This window comes from Lepidochelys kempii, chromosome 3, assembly GCF_965140285.1.
Source record: "Lepidochelys kempii isolate rLepKem1 chromosome 3, rLepKem1.hap1, whole genome shotgun sequence".
Lineage (NCBI taxonomy): Eukaryota > Metazoa > Chordata > Testudines > Cheloniidae > Lepidochelys > Lepidochelys kempii.
In genome coordinates this window covers 47,215,883-47,235,491 of record NC_136382.1, presented here as the reverse complement: position 1 = coordinate 47,235,491, position 19,609 = coordinate 47,215,883, and the positions used below count along the sequence as shown (strand labels likewise).

The following is a 19,609-nucleotide window of genomic DNA, read 5'->3' as shown; positions in this document are numbered from 1 at the left end:
AACCACTGTTCACATAATTATTTGTGTGTATGACTAGATACTTAAATGACTATTTGTGACATTTTCCCTTCTCACAAATATTCTGATGAACAAAATTTCACTTGCATGAATAGTCCAAAAAAAAAAAAAAGTATATAAAAAATGATCACAAATACCACCAAAGTGAATGGTCAGTTTTCCTGTGAACAAATGTGAATGAATACTTTTTGGCCGTGTTCATCCAGTTCTAGAAATAAAGTAACAAAATTATCTACTTTGCTTTTTCCACTGTGTTGCACTGGAGGCAAGTCAATTATTCAATGAAAGATTGTATAATATGCTTTACTTTGGGGTTCTTCAGTTAATAATTTTTCCTGCCCTCATGAGTGTCTAATCTCTACATAATTTATTTCTAGTAATAAGCTTTTTCTTAATCCGCCTCTTCCAACAAGAATACTATTGTACAAAAATGTTGTGACATTTGCTCCCTAACAGGGAAGAAGGGACCGAGGGGGGAAAAAAATGAAAAAAAAAATTACTCTCTTTTGTCATGATCTTTGCTTAGGTTTGTCACAGCTGTTATATATGGCCTTGATCCTGCAGTTTGCTACATCCACAAGTGGGAAATTGCAAGATCAGGGTCTATATTAGTTAATGGTAAAATTTTCAAAAAGCATTTAAGAACATAAGAACCGCCCTACTGGGTCAGACCAAAGGTCCGTCTAGCCCAGTATCCTGTCTTCCGACAGTGGCCAGTGCCAGGTGCCCCAGAGGAAATGAACAGAACAGGTAATCATCAAGTGAGCCATCCCCTGTTGCTAATTCCCAGCTTCTGGCAAACACAGGCTAGGGACACCAATCCTGCCCATCCTGGCTAATAGCCATTGATAGACCCATCCTCCAGGAATATATCTAGCTCTTTTTTGAATCCTGTTATGGTCTTCACCTTCACAATACCCTCTGGCAAGGAGTTCCACAGGTTCACTGTGTGTTGTGTTAAGAAATACTTCCTTTTGTTTGTTTTAAACCTGCTGCCTATTAATTTCATGTGGTAACCCCTTGTTCTTGTGTTATGAGAAGTAGTAAACAACACTTCCTCATCTACTTTCTCTACACCAGTCATGATTTTATAGACCTCAATCATATCTCCCCTTAGCCGTCTCTTTTCCAAGCTCAAAAGTCCCAGTCTCTCCTCATCTGGAAGCCATTCCATACCCCCAATCATGTTTGTTGCCCTTTTCTGAACCTTTTCCAATTCCAATGTATCTTTTTTGAGCTGAGGCGACCACATCTGCACATAGTATTCAAGATGTGGGTGTACCATGGATTTATATAGAAGCAACATGATATTTAGTGTCCTATTATCTATCCCTTTCTTAATTATTCCCAGCATTCTGTTTGCTTTTTTGACTGCCGCTGCACATTGAGTGGATGTTTTCAGAGAACTATCCACAATGACTCCAAGATCTCTTTCTCTAGTGGTAACAGCTAATTTAGACCCCATCATTTTATATGTCTGGTTGGGATTATGCTTGCCAATGCATTATCAACATTAAATTTCATCTGCCATTTTGTTGCCCAGTCACCCAGTTTTGAGAGATCCTTTTGTAGCTCTTCACAATCTGCCTGGGTCTTAAATATCTTTCATAATTTTGTATCATCTGCAAATTTTGCCACCTCACCGTTTACCCCTTTTTCCAGATCATTTATGAATATGTTGAATAGGACTGGTCCCAGAACAGACCCCTGGGGGACACCACTATTTACCTCTCTCCATTCTCAAAACTGACCATTTATACCTACCCTTTGTTTCCTAGCTTTTAACCAGTTACCAATCCATGAGATTCCTCTTATCCCGTGGCAGTTTACTTTGCATAAGAGCCTTTGGTGAGGAATCTTGTCAAAGGCTTTCTGAAAATCTAAGTACACTATATCCACTGGATCCCCTTGGTCCATATGCTTCTGACCCCCTCAAAGAATTCTAATAGATTGGCGAGGCATGATTTCCCTTTACTAAAACCACGTTGACTCTTCCTCAACAAATTATGTTCATCTCTATGTCTGACAATATTGTTCTTTTTTATAGTTTCAACCAGTTTGCCCAGTACTGAAGTCAGGCTTACAGACTTGTAATGGCCGGGATCACCTCTGGAGCCCTTTTTTAAAATTGGCGTCACATTAGCTATCCTCCAGTCATCTGGTACAGAAGCTGATTTAAATGATAGGTTAGACTTGAGTTAGTAGTTCTGCAATTTCACATTTGAGTTCCCTCAGAACCCTTGGATGAATACTATCTGGTCCTGGTGACTATTTGCTGTTTAATTTATCAATTTGTTCCAAAACCTCCTCTAATGATACCTCAATCTGGGACAGTTCCTCAGATCAGACCTAAAAAGAATGGCTCAGGTTTGGCAATCTCCCTCACATCCTCAGCCGTGAAGACCAATGCAAAGAATTCATTTAGTTTCTCCACAATGGCCTTATCGTCCTTGAGTGCTCCTTTAGCACCTTGATTGTCCAGTGGCCCCACTGGTTGTTTAGCAGGCTTCCTGTGTCTGATGCACTTAAAAAAAATTGCTATTACTTTTTGAGGCTTTAGCTAACTGTTCCTCAAATTCTTTTTTGGCCTTCCTAATTGTATTTTTACACTTCATTTGCCAGAGTTTATGCACCTTTCTATTTTCTTCACTAGGATTTAACTTCCACTTTTTAAAGGATGCCTTTTTGCCCCTCACTGCTGCTTTTACTTTGTTGTTTAGCCACAGTGGCTCTTTTTTGGTTCTCTTAAATGTGTACCCCAAATTAAAAAAACATAGTAAGTTGAGCCTCTATTATGGTGTCTTTATAAAGTTTCCACACAACTTGCAGAGATTTCACTTTTGGCACTGTACCCTTTAATTTCTGTTTAACTAACCTCCTCATTTTTGTGTAGTTCCCCTTTCTGAAATGAAATGCTACAGTGTTGCACCGCTGTGGTGTTTTTCCTGCTACAGGGATATTAAATTTAATTATGTTATGGTCACTATTACCAAGCAGTCCAGCTATATTCACCTCTTGGACCAGATCCTGTGCTCCACTTAGGACTAAATCAAGAATTGCCTCTCCCCTGGTGGATTCCAGGACCAGCTGCTCCAAAAAGCACTCATTTAAGGTGTCAAGAAACTTTATCTCTACATCCCGTCCTGAGGTGACATGTACCCAGTCAATATAGAGATAATTGAAATCACACATTATTATTATTGAGTTTTTTATTTTAATAGCCTCTCTAATCTCCCAGAGCATTTTGCAGTCACTATCACCATCCTGGTCAGGTGGTCGGTAATATATCCCTACCGCTATATTCTTATTATTAGAGCATGGAATTTCTATCAATAGAGATTCTATGGTACAGTTTGATTCATTTATAATTTTTACTTCATCTGATTCTATGCTTCTTTCACATATAATGCCACTCCCCCATCAGCCCGACTTGTTCTGTCCTTCCTATATATTTTGTACCCCGGTATTACTGAATCCCATTGATTATCCTCATTCCACCAAGTTTCTGTGATGCCTATTATATCAATATCCACATTTAATACGAGGCACTCTAATTAACCTATTTTATTAATTAGACTTCTAGCACTGGTATATAAGCACTTTAAAAACTTGTCTCCTTTTAGCTGTCTGCCATTACACGATGTAATTGAAAGGGACTTTTTTTATTTGACTGTTTCTGATCAGACCCTGCCTATATTTTATTATTTTCCATCCTCTCCTCCCCACTAGGACATACAGATTCTTTATTAATAGATCCTCCCCTAAGGGATGTCTGAACCATGTGTTTCTCCGAACCTGTCGGCTTTCCCCCAGTCCTTAGTTTAAAATCTGCTCTACGACCTTTTTAATGTAAAGTGCCAGCAATCTGGTTCCATTTTGGTTTAGGTGGTGTCCATCCTTCCTGTATAGGCTCCCCCTTTCCCAAAAGTTTCCCCAGTTCCTAATAAATCTAAATCCCTTCTCCCTACATCATCATCTCATGAGACTCTGCAGTTCTGCCTGTCTAACTGGCCCTGTGCATGGAACTGGGAGCATCTCAGAGAATGCTACCATGGAGGTCCTGGACTTCAATTTCTTACCTAGCAGCCTAAATTTGGCCATTTAAATGACTTAGGAGCTTACATCCATTTTCAAAAGTGACTTAGGAGCCTAACTCATTGATTTTCAATTAACTTTAGACAGCTATGGGTCAGAGTTGTAGACGGTATTTAGGTACCTAAGGATTGAGATAGGTGCCTAGTGGGATTTTCAAAAGCTCCTACATTCCTAACTCCCACTGAAATTCCTAGGCACCTAAGTCACTTTTGAAAATGGGAGTTAGGCTCCTGCATCATTTGAGTGGTTTTGGAAATTGTCTCCAATGTCTGTATAGTGCTTTTAAAAATACAGCCCATATACTGTGAGAAGGGGGCTGTTAGCAGCTATAAACAGAGAGCCTTTGGGCAGCCAGCACCCTCATTACTTAGGATATGTAGGGCACTGGGTAGTTAGAGTAGGAGGGAATTAGGTAGTTTACGGGAATCACTTGCACCTGTAGGGAATCTGATAAACTACTGGAGTAATTAGCTGACCAGCTGGATAGCTCAGAAAAGAAAGCAAGCAGTATAAAAGGCTGAGACCCATTGTGCTGTATCTAAAGCACCGGGCAAGAAATAATAATAAAGACACTTGGTGAAGGTACCTCGTGGAGTGTGTGCGCTGTTGAATCACTGGGAGAGCTTACTAGCCAGGGTTTCCAGGGATGGAGGTGGACCAAGCTTACATGTATATATATATTGGTATATACATATATAAAAAGCTAAATATGCAAAACAAAAAAACCTTCAGTATTCTAGGCACATCTTTTTGCACCAGCAATTGCACAATTTTGGTGACTAATGGTCTGAATGCACTTGCAAGTCAGATGGGGCATCTAAATAGGGACATCTAAAGGTCTAACTGCGCTCACATTTCATTGCATGTGCACAATTGTATGCACAAGACTGAAAGTTGATATGAGGCCAGGATACAGTCAGTGTCATAATATACAAAGAAGCACAAACACATTAAAAAGGACTGCAGTCCTCCTATTAAAGCAAGTAGCATTTTGCTGTTGACTTCAATGGCAACAGATTCCAATTGAAAAAAAATAAGTAAAAAAAGGAAAACAGATTTGTAAAGGGAAAATCTATAATTAAGTATAGTCCAGTCATGTAATGTATTGTGACAAACCACCGGAGAGAAGATACTCAGAGTTAAATATTCTTCATTCTCCTTTAATTCATTATTCCTGACACTTACACATTATTCTCAGCTTTCTGTAATACTTGGGCACAGTAAAGTAAATGAAAGGCAGAGTGAGAGATCTGAATTTTAAATTACTGGGTTTAGCTCTTATAACATTGGGTCGGGGGGAGAGGATTTCAAGAGTGGGCATACTCATTAAACTGTAAAAGTCCAGGAGCAAATGGAATAATTGCATGCCTATTTGAATGTTCAATTATTTGATATTCTCACATAAGCATAGGTTGTGTGTAAACATATGTGGAAATTGTGGGCAAGCTAATTTCATTCCTTGAGACTTTAGCCTTCAGTGTTATTATAAAGCACAGTATTTTTGTTCTGTTTAATATTTTATATATATATAATCTACATACACACACACAAAATGACTAAAGCTTAAAAGCGCTGGTAAAAATTGTGCAGACTCTGTTACTAGAAATTGTATCAATCCTTTTTGATCAACTGCTCTTTCATTAAAATTATTATGGATATTCCCCTGAGATCATAATGGCTTCTTCAAAGCCCATGCAATCTTTGAATTGTTCTACATAAAAACAAAAATCTGCAAGTCTTAAGCATATACAGCTTTATGCATAGGGAGGTCGTCCCCTCCCACATTTCGGGGAGAGACCCAGCCCTGCCCCTTCCTCCCAAGGCCCTGCCCCTTCCGGGGCAGGAGGAGGAGGCAGAGCTGGCTCCATACCGGTACGTGCTCCATTTTACTTTCACCCTTGATTTAAGCACAAGTAGTTCCTTTGATGCTGTGTGATTAAATATGACCATTTATATCATTGATATTACCACTGTTATACAATTACAACAAATCTTGTACCAAGTATGTCACGTAAGGGGTCAATGGAAAAGTTATGATTTTCTAAGTATTATTATCCTGTTTATATGCATCTTTGTAGCTGAAGTTATGAATATTGGCTATGCATTGGTATCTTATACATGTGTTGTATTCTTGGCTAGAATTTACATTAGAGCGAGACAGCTATGTGTTGATGGCCCATTAAGGGCACTTCACCCTAACAATGGGCCATAGAAGAAACTCATCCTGCCCCATAATCCTTTCCTGTGGATGCCTCAGCCAGAATATGGACAATGGGTGCCCATCTGAGTCATCAAAGCATGTAAGGGCATGTGATATGTTCATGTGACCCTGGACTCCAACTTGGGCCAGTAACTTTCCATGCACTGAGTGAGCTATGAGCTTCATTTGAGACAGTAAATTTCCAGGCACATGGCAGAAAATATAAAAGACCCCCTGAGATATCTCTATTGTCCATGTTTCCTGCCCTGATTCTCTGGACTGTGGATTTACAACTAAAAGGAGAACTTTTGAACTATGGACTGAGGAGCTTCCAATCTTTTGGAAGTCACCAGAGAGACTTTACAAACCAACAGTCTATTCCATCACTGCTACAAAGATGCTACACTGATATAAGGATTTTGCAATCACTTGTTTGTATATGATCTATTAACCATTATTAACTCTCTTCTTCTTTTCTTTTATTATTAAACCTTTAGCTTTAGTTACTAAAAGGTTGGCATCTGTGTGATTATTGGGTAAAATCTGAGTTATATATTGACCTGGCTAAGTGGCTGATCTCTTGGGGTTAGAAGGACCCTACAGTTGATGAAAATGGTTTTCAGCAAACACTTATCATATAGTCCAGTGTCTGGGTGTTAAAACCAGGGCTGGAATGCCTATGGAGACTGCATTTTTGACTTCTTGTTAACCACTGTGGTGAGTCAAATGTTTACTTTTGTTACTAGCTCTATCATAACATAATGATAGAGTAATGACCAGTTTGGGGTCATCTGGCACTATTTCTCAGCACTTTGTCCTGAATTTAGTATCTTCAGCTGTGACCCACTGAGGCACGGTGATAGTTGCACAAGACTTTTCTTTCTGCAGGGTTGATGCTGAGAGGAGCTGAACACCTGAGACTTCAGTGAGAGCTACAAGTGCTCAGAACCACTCAGGCTGGGGTTTTTGCAAGCTCTTATTCTCACAGACTGGGATCACAAAACAAGAAGAGGGCCAGGTGCAAACAGTGCTACTGAGACCTGTTTCTGAAATAGAATTATCATTCACCTGTGAAAGCACGGTTCAAGAACAGGTCATATATTGCCAAGATATAAAGATGAGAAAATGCTTAACTTGCATGTGGTGAGAAAATGTGTTCATCTGCAAGTGATTAAAATTAGGAACACGTGTATTAGATGGTTGAAAGAAAATAATCCAGTTAGTACCTGTAAGTTGCAGGTTCAATTATTTCCTGCCATTCCACAGTTATTAAAACCTGACAAAACTGTTTAGATTGTACAGTGAGGGCCACTATAAAAAAAACCAGACAATAGAAAGAGCTGGGGGTGCTTTTTTACAGGTAGCTGGTGCTTGTGAAATTTAAAATATGTTTTTTTCTTTTAATGGATGAATATGGTATCCATTAAACTAAGAGGATTGACTTCAAGCAGGTATAGGGCCTGATCCAAAGCCCACTGGTGTCAACCAGAATCTTTCCAGGGACATCAATTAACTTTGGATCAGGTCCACAGTTCAGACAGGTGACAGCCCTACATTGCTGTGTCAATGCACCTGCAGTAAATCCTGATTTACATCCCTCTCCTATCCCAGTCCTCAGCTACGCATAAGTAGAGCCTGCCAACTACTAAATTACATGCTGTTCTTTGTAATATGGACAACTGGCAATTCAGCTGAGCCCACCACAGTGAGGGTATCATTCTGCAGCCTTTCCATGAATACTTCTCCTGACTTCAATGGGACTACTCACCTGAATGATGCCTGCAGCACTGGGACCTACTTGTTATCTGTGACCTACGGAAAGATTTGACTCCAGGAGTGAAGTCCTAGCTCAGCTGGATTCAATGGCAAAACTTCCATTCAGCGGATCTAGGGTTTCACCCTAGGTCTCTAGAGGTGAAAGACTAGTTTTATTTCCAGAATGGGAATATACAGGATTGGGATTATTATCCCCCAAGAAATTTTGTGGGACATACATGAAGGATGGTCTGTACCACAGGTGAAAAAATATGGTCTTCAGAAGAATCTGTGGCCACATCCAGCAACACACTTAAGCATATATGTAATTTTAAGCACATGAATAGTTCTGTTGATGTCAAGCTTTCAGGTGAAGGATATGAGACCAGCAAGTCAATGGGACCACTCACATGCTTAAATCATATACATGTGTAAGCATTTTGCTGAATCATATCTTTTAAGAGATGAGGACAGAAGTGCCAATGGCAGGGATGATTTAAAGATATCCAGAGAAGGGCTGAACTGCTATAGAGGGAGTCATTTTCCCCATTTTCCTTTTGATTCAAACACTAATTCATTATATTTATTAGAACATGGTGCCCCAAAATGAGCTGCACACTTCACAACACATACAAGATGGTTTAGATATTGTTTTAATTTTTCCACCTGAGATGTTCTCTCCCCCTTTCTCTGCCCTTTTTCTCACAGAGACTAGGTGGGTGAGGTACAGTGTTCACAATCCAGTTACAACATGGTTTCCTGGATCAAGTTGCATCAGGTAGAAGCTCCTAACAGCCTTTAGCATGTCCAAGAACTTGTGACAATTATAACTAGCTCAAGCTAGTCAAATTCAAACTAGAAATACAGCACAATTTTTATCAGTAATATTTACCAATAATTAACCATTGGACCAACTTCCCCAGAGATATGGTGGATGCTCCATCACTTGAACTCTAATCAAGATTGGATGTTTTTCCAAAAGAAATGATCTTTTGCAGCCACAAATTACAGGCTTGGTGCAGGAATCTCTGAATGAAATTCTATGGCCTGTGTTATACAGGTTCTCTTCTGGCTTTAACATCTATGAATTAATTAATGGTCGATGACCGTATCAATTCAACACTTCCCTCCCCTGTTTTCACTGAGTTGGCCCAAGAGCTCCATAAGCTCACTGGTTTGGTAGGCCTTTGCTCATTTGTTGATGCTGGTTACCGCTCTCTCTCAAATCTTCCTTTCTTTGTAAGGCTTGAGGTGAGACAACACCAGCAATATGTGGAGTCCACAGGTCTCTTTCTCCCCAATCTGTTTGATTTTAGCACTATGTACTGCACAGAGACTGTAGTGACTGATTATTACTGCATGGTGTAACAAACTGTATATTTGAGTATGTACAACGTGGCGGAGTTAACACTGAAGGAAAAACCTTAACTTTTGGAATGTGCTGACTTTTGAGTGCTTGATTTTTCAGCTTTATTGCTGCATCACTGCTAGTTTTTCATTTATTAAAATGAATCTTTACTAGCTGACATGCTTTCCACACTCCCGCCCAAACTGTTTTGGTACCACAAAATCGAAGGAATAATGCTTTCTCATCAGCAGAGTTTGATTTACAGAAAAAGTGTCTTAATGTAACATGACAGATTTGGGTGATGAGCCATTTATGCTGCTGTTAATTCAACAAAGACTTGCTACAAAAAGGACAGGAATTATACAGAACATATTGACCAGATTTAATTTTTACTGAGGGGAAATGTCAACTTTAATGCAAAATACTAATTAAAACATTCAGTTGCCAGCTCTGCTTTTCTTTTCTTTCTGATTGTAAGGAATATACCATGCTAGTTATATATATCCCCTTTGTACCCATGGAGGAGAGGGCAGGGTTTGCCACACAGAGTGTAACTGATGGGCCTCTTGCTCACTCTCAGATACAGTGGAGTATAATTATTATGGGGATCATGTTGAAAACTTATATTTCAATGTCAAAATATAAATGAGAATGTACAGAAAAAATATTTTTAGCTACCATGCAATGACAAATTTCAATAAAAATGCTGTCTATTTTTTGAGTAAAGTCAGTAGTGACTTCATGGCCTCTCACTCCTATTGTTTGACAAAAACTAGGTCAGACCCAGCTTTGCAGTGGGTCTAACATTCTTTGCCTTAATTCTCTCCTTGCTTATAAAACACTTCTTTACCAAGATCTCTAAAGCCTGTAAAACTCCACAGAATAGCAGCTCTCTCAAATTTAGGGATGGCTGAGCTTGTCTAGTCAAATTTCAATCACACTCAAATATCCTGAGTTTGAAAGTTTGACTTGAACATTAAAGAGATCGTATTCTGCTCACAAGAGAATGTGAGTTGTAGAGGAAATCTATGAAAGCTCAAGAGTAAACAGTAGTTGGTCCAGTGAAAGATATTACAGTAATTTGATAATTACAGTAATTCGATAAAGTATGACATCATTCCGAAGATCGTAACTATACTTCAGCTGTAAGAGGAGAGCCGAGGGGTAAGAAAGAAGAGAAATAAAGAAAAATGGAGAGTGCAGAATCCTGGCTAAGGAGGACAGAAAACCATGAACTCTATTTGCTTCTGTTGTCATCTTTTCTTTTGTGTTTTCTAGCTCCCTTAGTTCTCACATGTACACATCTGTTGCATCCTTTTTGGCCCACACACTTTCCCTTTCTTCCCCCCTCCCATTCCTTCTTTCTTACTCCGCACTCCACATCAAGCATTTTAAAAGTCACTGATTTCTAAATCTTCTTACAGCAATTCCCTTTACTGCTTGTCCTCCCTCTGCTGGGACTCTCCCCCTCTTCTTATGGAGGGCAAAGAGCAGGAGGCAGAGCTGATTCAGCAGAGTGCAGGGCAGACATATTTGAAGCAGCAAATGCAGTTGGGGTGGGTTCTTTTTTCGTAATACAGAATTTACAACATTAAGAATTTACAACACAGAAGCACAAGAATCAAGTCAGCACTTTACCAACCAAGTTAGTAGAGGTGAAGTATCTATAGTGTAGCAGAGAGACAAGTGGATCGAGGGAATATCTTTCATTGGACCAACTTCTGTTGGTGAGAGAGACAAGATTTCAAGCTACACAGTGCTCTTCTTCAGCACGTGGACACAGCAGAATGAGGCAAAAGATTAGGACAGAGCTGCAGAAGAGTTGGGATTTTAGCCAAAACTGTAGCAGGCTGCCAGGACTGGGCATAACAGCAGCAGAGATCAACAAGTGAAAACTGAGAGAACAGATAGATTCTTTCTCTGCCTCACCTCAGCTGATATAAATCAGTGCACTTCCATTGTTTTCAATGGGGAACTATGCTGACTTACATCTGCTCTCTTAACTTGCACAGAATATGTTTAGTTATTAATATTATATCCAGCACTGTTTTACCTGAGTTTTATAACAATTAAAGATAATCAAATCTATTGCCAAACAACTGCCAACAAGTCAATCTCCACCAGCTCCTTCTCCCACCCACTGACAATATCTTTTTACACTACAAACTCTTGACATGGCTGCTTCCATAATGTAAAACATGCTGTTAGTAACATGTGATGTTATGATTTTGTATTTACACCATTAATACAGTAAGTTTTTCTCTTTTAAAACAATTACCCAGTTGCTTAATTTTACTATGTAAATTTTTGTATGAAGACAAAGGTCTATTAGAAAATAAGCATGCAAGACAAGTACCTTGGGTTTCAGGCTTTCATGATCAGGAGGCCGGGAAAAAGACTTAGGTGAACTCAGCTCCCTGGATCTTGACAACGGTGTACAAGGTGACTGGCCTGGGACAGGAGATCTACATGGTGTTACTGATATAGTGGGCAACTGCTTAGGTCTTGCAGCTGATGAATAAACTCTATGTTTTGGGTGTAGTGAGGAGGAATTAAGTTGTGGTGAGTGGGAATGAATATTATAGGGTGGGCAAATAGGCGATGTAGAAGTAGCAGGTGACGAAGACCAATGGGTTGAGACATTTGAAGGGGTAGGGGAGACAGGATTCAGTTCCTGAGCAGATATCTGGGATGAACCTGCTTTTGATTTATAGGTTGGATGCATAAGATTTGGAGAAGAGGAGGAACATTTTTCTAGGATAGGGGAGACTATGCCTTTTTCATTGGCAGGAGAGGATAAAGGGTATGATTTACAAGTGAAAGTGGGTGAGTAGGTGTGGACTCTCCTAGACTTTTCAGGCCTTTGGGGTTTGTGGACAGGGTAAGGCAATGGTTTTGTAGGAGAAAGTGCAGGGTGAAGGGAAGAAGAGTGTCTCGGGACAGGGGGCGGCACTGACGGTGATTTGGGTTGTAACAGGGGAGACACAACTGTTTTCCTATAGGGAGAAATGGTGGATGACAGAGGATATAATGAGTCAGGAGAAAGTGTTCTGGCATGAAGGTGCTTTTTAGGGGAAAGGGATCTAGCCCGAGGAGTAGAAATGGGCTTTGAGGACAAAGGCACATGAATGGGTGAGTGAGACAATAGCGAAGGCCAATGTTCCTCTTGGCTTGGAGAGTTTGACTTAATAGAAAAGCTTGAGGCAGATTTCTTAGGAGTAGGGGGACTTGTTTTAAACTTTTGATCTACTGTGCATGTTGAGGAGCGAAGGGAGTTAGGAGAAAAGGTAGGGGGACAGGATGCAGGGGAGAGTGGTCTTTGCTGAGATGGGCCTGACTTCAGAATAGCAGTTAAAAGGGAGAGTCTGGTTGGCAGAGGGGATCTAATTCCTGACTTCAGCAGATTTCCACTAGATGACATCCTGCTACAAGGCTCATTTACACTACATATGGTTGAGGAGGAACCATAAAATGGGGAGGACAGTGGTTTAGGACTAGGTGATAATGAATGTGCTGTGATATGGACAGGGGTGGCAAAAAATGTGTTAAATTTCTTAGAAGAACAGGGAGATACAGACTGATCTGGAGAACCTGGCATTCCCGCTGAATTGGGAAAATATGAAACTGGAGTTGGACTCTTGCTTGGATCTGATGATGCTGTGAATTCAGACGTATTGTAAACATAGTTAGGCATAGCAATATTTGGCATTTGAAGGTTATTGGAGAATTGAGTACTGGAAGAAGGGCTGTTTAATACAGATGGGGATCTCTGGGACATGTAAAGAGGTGAACTGTGAGCAGTAGCCTGAAAACACGTAGATGAATCTTGTTTAGAAGACCTAGCTGCAGACTGCCACTTGTTATAGGATTCTTCCAGAGAAGAGGCTTGTTTCGGGTTAACAATCTCACATTCTACTTTCAGTTTAGTTGGAGAAATTAAGCAGGCAGCAGGTGGTTTATGAGAAAGATGATCAAAAGTAGAAGGAGAAGTTAACTGGGAAAAAAAGAAAGAGAAGTGTTAAAATAGAGTGAGATGAGGGAAACTGTTAAAATCTTACATATTGGTTGCATGATCATGCATAAAGTATTTATATTAGTACTATATTGTGGGCTAACAGCACCAGGGTATCTTAACTGTCAGTAACACAGCCTGGTGGGCTGCTTTCTAATGAGACAGGATTCAGAACAAACAACTTGTGCACTTAAATTATTTTGATGGAGATTTTGTTTTGCTTACATAAACAAGTTACCACTTCTTTAGGTTCCAGGCTATTGTGTTTCCCATTTAAGCAAAAACTGAAGTAATCATGCTGTCAGTAAGCATATGATGCAACTAGAAGTTATGGTCCTCAACCACACACACACACACATATATATGATCACTGATCACAACAATAGTTACATTGGTGTGAGAGCAGAATGTGGCCCTAAATATCTATAATATATTTAGTGTCCAATTCTGTTCCTCATGAAATAAGGTCCTACACAATGTGAATAAGGGTGATAGAATTCAAACCGTCTGTCATCAAAAGGATTACCTCTTATAATGTCATAATTACATATGAAAGATATCTCCCTCCACTGAAAATACAGTAGAAACCCACTACAGTTTATATGACTATGTATGGATGTCCTTAGTCAGGCAATGATTTTCCTGAGTAAGTACTTCAAGATTTAGTCCATATGGTTTAGAATTTGTCAGATAACGAGTTGATATGTTGCTTGGTTTGCAACTAAAATAAAAACTAGTCTTTGCAGCATACCACACTTGAATAACTACTGCTGTATTACATTTGTATCAGACAAATAAGGAGGAGGAGGTTTGCAGGTTCTTGTTCAGTTTTTATAACAAACAATTTCTACACATTACTCATCTACTTTCAAATTTTAACAAATACTTCTAAATAATAATATTATCGGAGGGTGATCGAACATCTTTTATTCCAGACAGTCCTGAACCATTTAAAAAACTTCTGGCCTGATCTTGCGTCCACTGAAGTCAATGGAACAACTGCCACTAGCTTCCATAGGAGTGAGACTAGGCCCTTGATATACAGTGAGCACCATTTCTATTTCTCTTGATATTGCTGAAAATAATTAAATGAAAACTTAATGGTTAAAACTAAGTCAGCAATTTCTAACAGGTATTGTATTTCCTTTGTTAAGTACAGGAGAAACTGTGACACTGTGTGGTAATTATTGTTCACTTTTAAAAGGTGACCACATAGATGATGTGGTGAATGTGTACATAGATCAAGTCACACTCTACTGAAATGTAGCTTCATCTCAGGTTGACTGCATCAGCTGCCAACCAACACATGGGGATTGCAAGGAAGAGCAGAATCTGTCGAGGAAACAGAAAGAGCGAATACAAGTACCGGCAGGAACATGGAATTTGCTCAGGACGCTAGAACTAAGACCCCATTTCTTACAGCAGGGGTTCTCAACCTTTTTCTTTCTGAGCCTCCTGCCCTTCCCCCCCCCCCCCACTATAAAAATTTCACAGCCCAGCTGTGCCACAACAACTATTTCAATGCATATAAAAGCCAGGGCCAGCATTGGGGTGGGGGAGGGAATAGCAAGCAGGGCAATTATCTGGGGTCCCATGCCACAGGGGGCCCCATTAAGCTAAGTTGCTCAGACTTTGGCTTCACCCACAAGTGGCAGGGCTTGGGCCCCCAGGCTTTAGCACTGCACCTCCCGGCTTTGGCTTTCTGCCCTGGGCCCCAGCGAGTCTAACACCGGCCCTGCTTGGCAGACCCCCTGAAACCTGCTTGAGGCCCCCCAGGGGGCCCCAGACCCCGGTGGAGAACTGCTGTCTCACATAAAGTATATTTGGACCTTTAAAGATTAGGAGCCTGATTCATTATAGCCTCTTTACACCACTGGCCTGAAAGTGGGGGTAGATGTACTTTGCTCCTACTTCAATGCTTCTCTATAGTGCCAAAGCTGTAGGAAGTGCCTTTGTATAAACAAGAATCAGGTCCTAGAAGTGGTTAGGTCCTCATTTTTAATGTCTCATGCAGCACCTCCTGCAGCACTGTGCTATCACCATATTAAGGAATTTGTTCAGTGGCAGTTCAGAGGGAAGAATGTATCTGGCATTCTGATTGCTTCTTACTATTTTTATCATCTATTGAGCAATGGACTTGGCAGTTTACAAACATAAAACAGTATGTCCCCTACTTCAAGGATCTTACAATCTAGCTGAAGCAACACTGAACTCTTTGATGGGCACCTTGTTTTTTAGATTTCTCATAATTATATTTATAACTGGGTTTTAAATACACACACCTACGTATATATATACATACACACACACACACAGACTATGACCTTGCAAAATTATTGGCAAGACTACCGAACCTGAAATCCAATGCCATAATAAGAATTAATCTTTTATGTTAGGTGTTTGTTTCTGTGGGGCACCTATACAGTGTGGGGCATGTAAGAGATATGTAAACAGACTGTATTTTTTCTACTACTTCTGCTTATGATCAGTAAGGACATGAAACACTGGGCTGGATTCATCAAAAGGTTAATGAGTTTTTAAAGTGTTAATGGATAGCTTTCCTATTAGCTATTTCATGGAATCTCCCATCATAACAGGGTCAGAAAAAGAATATCTGGGACATCCTGCCTTGTAACCTGGGATTTCCATGTAGGTAAGTTACCCAAAGACAAACACAGAGATCTGATATTGAAACTCTTACATTTCCTTTAAAAAGTGAGCGTTCTTGTAAATTTCATTGTGTCTGTGAAGTGGGAGCCAATACGAAAAGCAGACTCTCAAAAGATACCATGAGAGCAGAATCCAGAATGCTGATAAACTACAGATTATTATAGTTTATTTTGTTTTATAAGGGCTAGATTATGGCCTAAAGCAAGAGCCTGTACAAAGAGAGGGTGCACCATTCACTCCCATCTATGGATGACCAGCTTTGCTGGCAGATGCAGAAGGGGTTGGGGAGAACCTATACCCTCTAGTCACAAGGTGTCTGGGTTTGTGTAAGGGCACAAGGGGGAAATGAGGGAATGTTCTCTCCATGCCCTCATACACAACTACAAAAGATGAGCCACCCTGCAGCCTTATGTGCATCTGTCATCATTCATCAGCTGAATCTAAACTCACATCTGCCATGTTTTAACATGGAATATTATTTGTTTGCTCCTCCCTATTCACTAAACATTTGATCGGTTAGTAATTCATTAACACATGAGTTGATCTAGTGGCTTCTCGCTTCTGGGGCAACTGGTGCTCCATTATGCCATGTGGGTGGAGCATGAGCGTTACAGAAGAGAAAACGGAGAGAACTGGCTGATTTATGATCACTGCCTGCCTCATGATTCCCGGCTACTTCAACAACCACTTCAGGCTTACAAGAAGTGAGGGAAGCAGAAGAAGTGATAACTAGTAAGTTATTAAATTTGAAATACTGAACTGCTTTTCATACTTTGAATATGACATTAATTTTTTTTGCAGCAATGGTCAAGCAAGTTAAGGGTGTTTGGAACATCTGTTTACTTCAGTGTCAGTCATTGTTCTCCTTCCCCCACCGACAGGAAATGAAGATGTTAGTGATTCTTTTAAACAAATGTTGTAGTATATGTACAATCACCAAAGTTGACCATAATGTTGATTTTGTAACCGAGATCATTTTACAATGTAGACGCCTATGTAAGAGACACCTCTGTGAATAATACCAGTAAATTTACTAGCAGATAAGTAATATCACCTTGTCCAATCAGTCCTCCTAGAGAGAGCGCTGATCACAGTGCATCGTTTGAGTTGTTAGCCAGTCCTTCAGCCACCCATTGGCCAGGCTGTCAGTGGCACCGGACACGTGATCGGCATAGCATATCACAGCCCAGAACCCCTGGGCTCCAGCGATCTGCCAGCCTTAGCCTCTCAAGTAGTTGGAATTACAGGCGCGTGCCACTACACCCGGTATAAGTAACGTAGCCATTTTAAATTTTCATAATTTCCCTTCATTTTAGGGTTAATCACTACACTAAATACTAAACCACTAAAAGCAAGCGAGTTACCATAGAAATATTGAGAGGAGCTCAGTAGAGATGGACTTTGAACACCAGAAAAAAGCAGCTTAGTCAAAATGTATTCTATTTATCACATACAGGGTAACAGATATTATTTAGACAATAAAGAAGATGGGAAGAGTACATAAAGTTGTTGATCTGTCAGCCATGTGTCTTTAGAACAATGACCTGAAAGGTATACACTTGAGGCATACACATCAGGTATAATAAACATTTACCCTGTATACACTCAGGTATAGGATTAATACAGTTGAACAGTCTTTATCTGAATTCTTCCAAACTCTGCACAGAAGGCCAGAGGCTACATTTTTTTTCCTACACTGCCAATCAAGTCTCCTATTGCTTGTCAGACCATCAAAAACTCATTAAGAAACTATGGCATGTATATTACTCTCTGTTTCACTTATAAAAACTTTGCCATATATTTGATAGCTGCTACTGGAGAAAATTCCTAACCCTTCCATGATCTGTGTGGACTGAAAGTACCACAAGTAAATTTTCATCTTCATTTCTTGTAAGCTGCCTCATCAAGGACCAATTCTTTTGTTTCTTACACAGGCAACACTTCCTATCAGCAGGGTTCCTATCCCAGGGCACCCCCTAGGCCTTGAACCAGGCCCTACCACTCACCCAGGCCTCTGCTCTGCAGTGTCCAGGTGTTCCTGTATGCCAGTCAAGTCTCACGAGGCTCTGTCCTCAGACTGAGCCTCAGATAGTCCACCCTCTTGGTGGTTGTCAACAAACCCACACCAACAAGTCATCCCACAGATGTGGTAAAGCTCTCATCCAGAATGCTTCTGCAAAGCTGTGGGCCAAACTAAGGTCACCAGTAGTATAAAACAATAGTCTTATCACAGGTGGATCCACAACAGAACCGTGCTTCCTTCAGGGAGGGGTCTCCAGGCAGTGCTCAGCTGAGGACTTCTTGCCTTTATCCAATCCTTGCTCCAAGACCTGAGGACTGGAGATCTGCTCTCCTGACTCATGTGCCACGAACTGAGCTGGTCTTCTCCCTTTTAAGCTCCTCTCTCCAATACTGACATCTCTCACATATGTCGTGGGCCAAAGCTGCCTAAACCCACATTAATTCCTTAGCCCTGTGCTGCCCCATGTGGGGTTTGTATATGCCATCATACTTCCATTGACTTCACTGGGACTGAGCACAGCCCAATGAATAATTCCTCGTGAAGGATTATATCCTAAGCTCCTTTCTTTTCGGTTTTACTCAGTCATAAAGTCACATGAGAACACTGAGATCACTGGGAATTTGAGTAAAAACTGAATAAGGACATCAGGAGTTGAGCCTTGGACATCAAGAATTATTCATTTTGTTAGAGAAAGCAACAGGGCTTATTTTCTCTTTAGAAGCACCAAAGGGCTGGATTTTCGGACTAGCACAGCTCTATTGAAGTGAAGGGATTTACATCAATTTACACCAATTGAGGATCTGGCCAATTATGTTTTAAAAAAAGAGAAAATTATTTCCCCCTCTACAGTTCCCTGCAGACAATCTGTGCTCCTTCCAGAAACATCAGAAGTCAAGTTTCTGAATGTATGCACAATTTATTTACCCTCTGGTTCAAATTCATCCATCTCCAAATAAAATAAACTCTGAACACCATTAGTTATTTTTTTCTTTAGAGTCCTAAATTTTGCCTAATATAAAACCATGTGCCATGTATAGGATAACAGAGTAGTTATCTTGAGTTATAATTCAAGGGTTACCCTTAACTCAACTCCCATCCACACAAAACAATCTGTAGCTTCAGTTAAGTGGTGCTTTGAACTCAAATTCCCTGGCCAATGGTGGTGGGGGGGGGGGGAGAAGGGGAGCAGGGGGAAGGGTGCGTTGCAGCTCAAATTACAGCAATTCATCAGCAGCTAATCCACTCTAATCATTCTGTTAATCCAGTCACTCTGTGCTGCTAATCCAATCACTATTTGTAACTCCAAGTGTGGTTTTGAAGTGGGCTCACTCTCACCTGAGTTAGTTAAGTGCAGTAACTCAAGTGTACTAACTGTTGCAGTGAAGACAAGCCCACAGAATGGGCCTTGCACCTTGAGTTGTCGTTTACACCCGTGCAAAGACAATGAAAAATGACACTAATTTAGAACAGAAGCATTTTATACCCTCT

At 40.3% G+C, this 19,609-nt stretch overlaps 1 protein-coding gene across 1 annotated transcript in view; it reads right to left on the bottom strand.

Moving 5' to 3' along the window:
- Positions 1-19,609, bottom strand: part of MLIP (muscular LMNA interacting protein) — a 169,796-nt gene that overhangs the window by 80,109 nt on the left and 70,078 nt on the right. The window contains exon 5 of the mRNA XM_073335117.2: positions 11,773-13,410. Coding sequence (XP_073191218.2) covers positions 11,773-13,410 — 1,638 coding nt within the window. The remainder of the gene's footprint in view (positions 1-11,772; positions 13,411-19,609) is intronic.